Raw genomic sequence first — 9,830 nt, forward strand, 5'->3', positions numbered from 1 at the left:
TAGCACCACCATCATTATAATATTTAACACATTTATTTGGTTAGGCTGGACCTCAGTTTATCATCCCCAGTGGTTTCCATTGGGACTCTTGGTACTGAAGCTCCTCAGAGAAACATCAGTGGAGCGTTGATTTCCTATCCTGAGTACAAATACAAGATTTTCAGATATCATAATAAAGATGTCATGTATAATTATAAAGAAATGGTGCTGAAAGTTTTTAAGATCAGACATCATTCATACAATCAGACAATTATTCATATTGTAAATGATAATTCAGAGCCAAATAAGGCAGCAAATACTCAAACAACACGAGACACAGACAGGAAAGATGACAAAGATGCAGAAGTGTTACCCTCTTGGAGCACTAATCAGGAAGTGAATGTCTCAAGTCTTGTTTCCTGTGGTGGTGATTTTCTTCTCAAAGTCTTCACAAAAACATCAAAGAATCAGAGATCAGAGTAGAAGGGGCAGAAACACTTTCAAGAAGGATTTTTGAGATTTGTGTTTCTGAACCAATAGCAGATCTTTAGTGATTTATTTTTTTTATTTAAACCATCGTTTAGAAAGTGAAGGTCAAGTTTAGATCACAGAAACTGTGAACACAGATTGAGTGAGAAACTCAAACTCTCCTGTCTGGAGGACAAACAGCCTGTGTGTTTAGTGTGTATTTACTCACAAAACACATCAATCACTCATTTAGACACATCAGTGAAGTTGTTCCATCATATAAGGTAAGACATTTGTATGTTCTGTTTTATATTTAGAGCATACGAATTTCTAACGCAGAACAAGGAACAACAAAGCAAAATAAAATGCTGATCAATAGCTGATGTGAGAATAAAGACTGTTTTATAAATACATAAGTGTTACAATGAACAACATTCAATTTTCCACAGTGACTTGTAAAAGACTTATACAGTGAGTAAAGACTGTGAACATGAAACACACAGGATGTTTCTGATCATAAGATAAAACGAAATATTGTAATATTAAATAATAATATAATTTGCAACTTTTTTAAACAATCTGTGAAACCAAGACAATTCCCACAACAAGTACATGGGTCCTATAAACAGCAGCAGATCAATTGTAATGCCTGTTAAAATGTTTCAATGCAAAAAAAGAAAGAAAAAAATCCTGTTGTGATGAGGTATAAAAAAAAGAAAAGAAACAAACATTCATAGTGGCACTTTTAAAAGTGCATTATAGTAATTATGACATTTATTTATCTTACTGAAATATGTAGTAAACCCATGAAAGATTTACATTATTTTAAAAAATAATAACCATTATTTTGATTATGGAGAACATATGCACTCTGTGAGCTACTGGCACTGAGCTACACTATTTCTACCGCAACAATAAAATACTGATACGATAACCACAGGTACTGAAAGAGCTTGCAGGTGCCGATGGATATAAGCATAGGCTTAAACCTAATGCTGTACTATCAATTTTCCCCATAAAGAGACTAAACGCCCCCAGATATCGAGTGAAATCCACGCTGAGAAACTCCTTCAGTGGTATGTTTGCATTGTTTGTAAGTTCTTTCAGTAGCTGTGGTCTACTAAAAGCCTCAAAGGAATCAGGGCTAAAGTGGAGAGAACATAGACACAGGTCTTTAGGAAGTTTTATTCGTCCACAGGCATCTTCCCATTATTTTCTCCTCTTATCGCTAGGAAAGCAGTGAAGAATTACATTGCTTCTCTTGTTGCCCTTTGACTGAAAAAGCATAATACTATTTTACCACAACACAACTTGGAATACACAACTTGCAAAATAAAATACAGATACGATTCCACATTGTGTGGCTTTTTGTTGTAATTTTCAATCAAAATTCTTAAACTTCGGTAAGCATGCAAAAATTAAACAAAACAAAACTTAACTTTAATTGTGGCATGCCCAGGGCACACACTTCATACGCCCAACAACGGGTTATGACTGGCCGATTGACAAGCTCAAATCTAATTGGCTAAAGAGTACGAGTGACCTGCGTGGGAGGAGTCAGCTGCCAGGAAAATCTCAAAAATGCACACACACAAATCCAAGGCGATATATATATATATATATTTTTTTTTTTCTTGCAGGTGAATTAGGTTTCATGCATATGAATTGGGATACGCACGTGTGCATCATGTCTTTTGCGTGAATTATTATTGAGACTAATCTAAGCCTTTTCTGATTCTGATGAACATGCAAATTTACTTTCTGACAGCAGGTGGTGCTTATAGAACAACAGCAATATAGCGTTTCCTTGGTTAGTGTACACAGTGCTGTGCTTACAAACACTCCTTTAATATGTACTTTACGGAAGTAAAAGGAAAAGAAAATGCCATTGAAGACAGTCATTTCTCCTCAGAAATACATTCATATTAACCTTCACCCCAATTTAGTATTTATGGATTTCTTTCAGTATGTCGAGCAACGCAAACAATGACTTTGTTATGTCTGCCTGGTACAGTATTTTCTCTTCTTGCGCAACTATTATCTTTGTGTCTGTCTTTAGTGGGTCTTTCTTACAGATAATATCATGATGATCACTACATTTGTGCTACCGAATGGTATCCTGTAGGTATGGGCGAATCGATCCTGAAGTATCGATATACTGAAGCGAGTATTAAAAGTATCGATACTCAAATAAAAATTACGATACTAAGGTGTTTTTATTTACCAGTGATTTTGTTTATTTAATCAAAAATAATGCATACAATACAATTGGACGAATAACCTGTTAGCAAATAATTTTGTGGGAGGGATTTTCCTGCTCATCTGAACACACGCAAATGTTGCAAGGCAGAATCAATCAGTTACAGAGAGCATTCACTCACTTCTTACAGTGCATTTAAATAGAGTCTTTGTTGAACTGTAACAAGAGAGAATCCAGTAATATTTCTCTAAGACACCATAAACTCAACTTAATCAGGGCTTGACATTACACCCGCCAACCTGCCAAATGCGGGTGGATTTCAGCTGTGGTGGGTAACACGGTCACTCTTATTATCCACTATGGGGGGGCAATAAACATAAGATTTATCAAGAGCAATTTTTGAAGGGGACACAAATAATACAGCAAAAATTGTACTTGTAAGGAGAGGAAAGCCTTACCACTATTGGTGCAACAGGGAGGCAGTACCAAATTAGACAACTTCAAGCTGTTGTGGTCGCACCGCGACAGCGCTCGAGTAGACATTTTTAAACCCAACACAGTGTTGCCAAGTCAGCGGTTTGAAGCGACCCCAATAATGGGACATTTTAGACCAATAATGGGACATTTTAGACCAATAATGGGACATTTTAGCCCCCGGAACGCAATTTTTACTTAGGGACCCCCTCAAAACGCGGATAGTTTGGGTTAGTTTTGAGTAGCAATTGGATGGGTTTTGTTATGAAAACCTGGTAACCCTTTCCCTAAAGCAGGTAACATTATTAATTAATTGTGTTTTTTTAAATCAACAGTGTTTATGAATTCCACAGATTTCTCTGGATCATACTGGACCCTGTACTGGACACTGATGTTTATAAGATTTTCTATTTATTTTTTACTAAAGGAAAGACAAGGTAAGGATTTTAATTCAGTTCTGTTATGTAACAAAATTATTTTTTCTCTTACATTTTTTCCAACTGCTTACACAAAATCTTTACTTGTCACACAATTTCTGAAAGCTGACACAAACACCAGAAGCACACACCAAATCTGCAAAACCATACACTAATTCTCGAACTTTGACTCAGTTTTCAACTTTCAAACTTTTTGAAAATAACAACACACAATTATATGTAACACACAAAAATATAACAGCAATTAATATTACTATAGCACAATTAAAAACAACAAATGGTGACCAAAACACTGGACAATAATTAAATTAAGACATAAGATAATACAGTACATGCTGTGCTTCAAAAAGACAGTTCAAATTTAATGTTTGTTAATTTTTTTTTTTGTTTGTTTCCAAAATCAGATGTAGATTATTAAATAAAATAAATATAACAGTTATATATAACATTAATGATGAACTAATTTATTATTTTCCAAATAGATAAAATAGCTAAATAGTTCATATACCGGTAGTTTTTGCCATGGAAAACCATGAAAAATATTGGTACAGACTAGTGAAATTGTGGTACTGTGACAACAGTACTGTGGGAACATCAGATTTCAGCATTGTGAATTTGAACATGTGATTTTACATCTTAAATCTTTTGTTTTTCACTATGAAATAAGAGAAGTCTGGCAATTTGGGTCTGAAAAAGTGTGGAACTTGTGAAAATTGTATGAAAAATGTGTGTGTGTGTGTGTGTGTGTGTGTGTGTGTGTGTGTGTGTGTGTGTGTGTGTGTGTGTGTGTGTGTGTGTGTGTGTGTGTGTGTGTGTGTGTGTGTGTTGTGGAACAGAAGAGAGGTACAATCGGAGCTACAGAAGTTTATTTGACAGATCACTTTTTTTTTCAGCCAGGAAGAAGAGAAGATTCTTAGTTGAAGCTCTCGGAGAAGTAATAAAACCAGACTGGGTCAAGGGTGATTTGTTCCTTAACTTTGTTCTTCTGTTGCATCATGCTGAGATTCAACTGTGTTAAAAATAATGAATCTTCTGAAAATAGTAAAACCACTCTTGAGAAAGGTGGAAGAAACCCACCTGATGTCAAATTAGATTTCGTACTTGAGGATTTATTAAAATATTTTAATGAGCTTGAGATCTTGTGTGAAACTAAAAAAGAGATTGAAAAAAAATATGACATCGTCAAGGAACATGATGATAGCTGGTCAGAGAATGATATCAAACGAGCTTGGGGAAAAACACAAAGAATTGATTATTACTTAAGAAGAAATCGCTGGGCTCTTGTGATAGTGCTGCAGGTATTAAAAAGACCAAAAGAACAAAAAGAAGAAGAGTCTGAGTTGAGTTTGATCAATAAGCCTGACCAAATGAAAGCTGAAAGAGAGAATGGAGGAGGGGAAGATGTTCTTTGGTCAACTGTTGATATAAATCAAGCTTGTGGAAAAGCAGAAAACATGAAAGTAATCTCAAAAGAGAGATCAACTCAAAGCAGTGATGAACCTGAGACAGTGGGAGCTGCTGGAGGAGGTAAGCAGATGTCTGGAGCAGGAAAAAAAGTATCTAAAGTATCTAGTCTTTCAGAGGATTCTGGTGTTGCATCGGGAAGTCCACTTCCAGCTTCTAGCACAGATGTAGCTCTTTCACCTATAAATCCAATTGCTAATTCATACAACAGTAAAACCAAGAATGCTGCATTGGTGAATGAGGATATATCAGCTTGTGGCATATCACAAAGAATGAAAGGAAACTCAGGAGACAGATCAACTCAAAGCAATGCTGAAACACAAGAAACTGAACAAACGAAAGAGACAGCTGTGCAGCAGTCAGAAGTATTTTTCGGTCCAACTAAACGCAAATGGAAAGATAAAGAAGGATCAGAAATTCTACTTTCAACTTCTGGTGAAAGAGATGATCCAGAAAAAGTTCCAAAGATGCTTACAAGAAGTTGGGCAAAAGAAGCTTCAAACAAATCTAATTCTCAAACCGTCTACATACGGATCCCATTCTCAGTAATGTCTGGCAATGAATCACCCTCTAGCACAGACACAGTAGTTCAAAATAAAAGCCCTACCTATAAACTAATAGACGGAGTTCCTAATCTTACTGAAATAAGGAAGAGAAAATCATATGCTCTGTTATATGACAATCGAACTAAGAATGCTGCATGGGTGTATGAGATACTGAACAGTGAAACTTTAAAGCAAGAGGTTGAGAGGCAAAATGTCTTTAGTGTGGATCAATCGATTCATCCATTCTACCAAGCATCTACGGATCTGTATCAGCATCCCTATGTACGAGGTCATCTTGTTGCAGCTGCCAATCACAGGTGGTGTCAGAAAGCCCTCGAGGACACTTTTTTGATGAGCAACATTTCACCACAGCATACGAAATTAAATAATGGCAGTTGGAAATCGTTGGAGCAGGAATATCATAGGAAAGCAAAGGACAAACAAAATGACATCTGTAATGTCCATGTGTACACTGGACCACTTTACCTACCAAGAGATAAGAAATATAAGGAGATAAGAGGCCAAGCAGTGCCAACTCACTTCTTTAAGGTGATAATTGTGGAGCATTGTGATGGGACAGTAGAGCTGAAATGCTATCAGATGTCCAATGATGAGTCAGAGTACAGCACAGTGACAATTGAAGAAATTGAAAGAGCCTCTGGGCTGATCTTCAGAGAAAACAGTTGTAGTAAGGGAGAGACTGACAGTGACAGGGAAATAACATGGACAGGAGAAAATGAATATGGAGAAACATGTACAGTTAAAACACAAGTCAAAATAAGCACACCATGTTCGTAATGACTACAGTGCATGTGCTGACATCCGACATGTGTACAGTAACTCACAATATTACCCTGATAACACAGAAACACACTGATTTTCCCTTATAGGTGTGTTAGGAAGAACTGACCATCTGTAGATGAAAAGAGGGAAAGTTTGTCTCACTAGTGATACTAGTGGTTAAAACCATACCCCATATACTTAAAAGTTGAATAAATCTCAAAACTGTTATATATTACTTTCTTACATTTACATTTAATCATTTAGCAGACGTTTTTATCCAAAGCGACTTACAAATGAGAACAATAGAAGCAATCAGATCAACAAGAGAACAACAACAGTATACAAGTGCTATGACAAGTCTCAGTTAGTCTAGTACAGAACACGTAGCCAGGGTTTTTTTTTATAAGAATATGCTAGACAAGAAAAGAAAAAGTAAGTACTAGTATTAGTTGGTTAAGTGCAGGCGAAAGAGATGAGTCTTTAGATGTTTTTTTAAAATGAGTACAGACTTAGCTGTTCAAATTGAGATCGGGAGGTCATTCCACCAGCTGGGCGCAGTCCAGGAAAAAGTCCGTGAGAGTGATTTTGAACCTCTTTGGGATGGCAAAGTGACCGACAGTAAATGTCTTAATGTTTTCTTCAAAGTGACCAACAGTAAATGTCTTAATGTTTTCTTCAAAGTGACCAACAGTAAATGTCTTAATGTTTTCTTCAAAGTGACCAACAGTAAATGTCTTAATGTTTTCTTCAAAGTGACCGACAGTAAATGTCTTAATGTTTTCACATGGAAGCTTTTTGAAAAATATTGGAGTTACTGTGCATGTCGACTGCTTTTCTTAGCTATTTGCTATTCTGTCTAATAAATATATGCATGTTATACATAATTTTTTATAAATTGCATTCTTTTTAACTTGAACATAAAGTATAAAAAATATGGAGCAGCACAACTGTTTTCAACACTGATATATTATCATATATCATATTATATGATAATGATTTCTAAAGGATCATGTGACACTGAAGACTGGCGTAATGATGCTGAAAAATCAGCTTTACCACCACAGGGATAAATTACATTTTACAATAAAATATATTCACATAGAAGTATACTCTCCCACAATATCATATATATATATATATATATATATATATATATATATATATATATATATATATATATATATATATATATATATATATATATATATATATATACTACATAATTCTTCATAGTTCTAATGACTTGTCTGTTATTTTTAAGTGTGTAAAAAGTAGCTGTTTTCAAACTTTAACTGGTAGAGTATATGAGTTTAAAAACCACATTCAACAAGTCAGAAACCAAATACTGCCTTAATCAACATAATTTTTGTCCATAATCTTGATAAATGTCTATTTTGCATTATATATTACATGGACCTATGTATTATTTTTATCTTATTTTATTACTTGCATGGAACCTTATACTAATTCTACTTTGTCAACATTTGCTTTTGTTATATATTTCTTGTCATTATTTGTTGTGTGTGATAATGCTTTGTGCAATATTGCATGCAAAACAAAATCATCCCAATAAAGTATATTACACTGGATTTATCTTAAATTGAACTTGATTGAAAATACATTTCACTTTTTCATCCAGTGAGTAAAAGCCAATTGCTGAACAAACCAAACAAATACCTCTCAGTAAATTATTCTTTCTCTTTAGATTTTAAACAAAATATTATTTTGTTAAGACCCATCAGTGCTTTAATTTTCTGAGAACATGATTAGGAGAGATTACACTGTAAAATAACAATAAATAAACAGATAAATTAACAGAACGGAATGATTGTTTTCCTTGACTTTAAATTGTATTTATAAACTCTATAAAACTGCTAACAATATCTGTAAAATTAACAATTTGGCTGTTATTTTAAGTATTATATCAAATCAAATTTTTAATAGAGAAAAACATTATTTAGAGTATTTTGTTTGGGGCATTTTGACCCTGAGAGAATTTTCTTTCTCCCGAAAATGTTACTTAATGTTATTAGACTCTTGCCCTTATACTGTTTTTGTAAAGAAAGTCGGAAACCGTTTTTTATTTATTTTTCAGTTGTAATTATACTAAACCATTTTGGTCTCAAGTTTCTTTTTTAATTGTTTTACAAGTTTGTCACTATATCTGATGTAATGGTCTTGATTTTGGATTGTGATACAAACCAAACTATTGGATATTATTGGAAATGGACAATATAATTGAAATTATTATTTTATTGGTGAAATATCACATACACAAATCAAAATGTATGTTAACTGTAACAAATGGTAGACTATTTTCCATTGATTTAAAGGTTTTTTATGATTCTTTTTATGAACTTTAATACAGAGCAATTGTAAAGCTGTTAAGACGTCTCAGCTATTCAGGATACTTGATGTATTAGATGTATAGATGATCTTTGAAAAATGTGACATTTTTGGATTGTATTGTTTTATAGACTTGTGTATTTTTTGTATGACTTGTATTCCCCTATTGTTATTTCAAATAATAATAATAATAAAAATTAAAAAAATGACTCTATCTCCCAGAATTCTTTGCCCGGTCTGGTCTTCTGTTTGCCCCTCATTAGTTCTCATGGTGTTTAATTAGCTCCTCCCCTTGTTACCTTGCTAGCCTTTGTTTGTTATGCTGCATGTTGCTTTAAGATAAAATTTAAATTTAGATTAAGTTTTACATTTTTTTTTAGATATTTAAAGATAATTTATTTAAAACCATTTAGTGTAACAAATTAAACCATATTTATATTCTTAATCAGTGAGTTGTTTTCAAGTGCAAAGGTAATGTTGTTAGTTGTTAAAGCCATAGTGTTTTTTTTTTGTTGTTTTTCTTAGAAATTGAATCTCAATTTTTTCTAATATTTTTGAAACGTGGCAAAATAGGTCTATAATTGTAGAGACATTGTTGATCATCCCCGTTTTTAAAAACAGGGGAAAAAAAAAATAATAACAAGTGGATTCAATATTGAATATTCCACCTGTTTGACGAGGAATACAGATATTTTATTATGACCACCTGAAGATATATTAATTCATCAATAATATTAATTACCAAGCCAGAACCAGTTAATTCTCTTCATGCACTCTTTTAATTTTATTTATTTGTATATTTCACTTAAAGGTTAAATTGTCATTTGTTCATTGCTATAAATGGATGGTAAAGTTTCTTGTTAATCCACAAAAAATGCATATAAAATTAGTATAGAAATCAGTCAAATGCATTGCGTCCCCTTGGAATTATAAGGTTCTATCTGCATTCCGAGTAGTTTTGAGATATTGAGCTTCAAAGTTTTTGTGTTCCATTTGACTGTGTAGATAGAACCTTATTGTTTTTTAAATAAAAAGTCCCATAATGTACACAACATTAAAAAAAAAATCTATCACATAATGTAAATACGTTGACATAGAATAAGAATATGTGAATAACTCAGTTTTGACAAAAAT

At 33.4% G+C, this 9,830-nt stretch overlaps 1 protein-coding gene across 1 annotated transcript; it reads left to right on the forward strand.

The window, feature by feature from the left end:
* Nucleotides 1-48: 48 nt before the first annotated feature.
* Nucleotides 49-6,618, forward strand: LOC122136452. Its single transcript, XM_042719528.1, has 3 exons — nucleotides 49-731; nucleotides 3,475-3,558; nucleotides 4,452-6,618. Exon 3 carries the CDS (start codon nucleotides 4,554-4,556, stop codon nucleotides 6,363-6,365), a length of 1,812 nt encoding a protein of 603 aa, XP_042575462.1. The 5' UTR covers nucleotides 49-731; nucleotides 3,475-3,558; nucleotides 4,452-4,553; the 3' UTR covers nucleotides 6,366-6,618.
* Nucleotides 6,619-9,830: the final 3,212 nt, after the last annotated feature.

This window comes from Cyprinus carpio, chromosome B3 (genome assembly GCF_018340385.1).
Source record: "Cyprinus carpio isolate SPL01 chromosome B3, ASM1834038v1, whole genome shotgun sequence".
NCBI classification, from domain to species: Eukaryota; Metazoa; Chordata; class Actinopteri; order Cypriniformes; family Cyprinidae; genus Cyprinus; species Cyprinus carpio.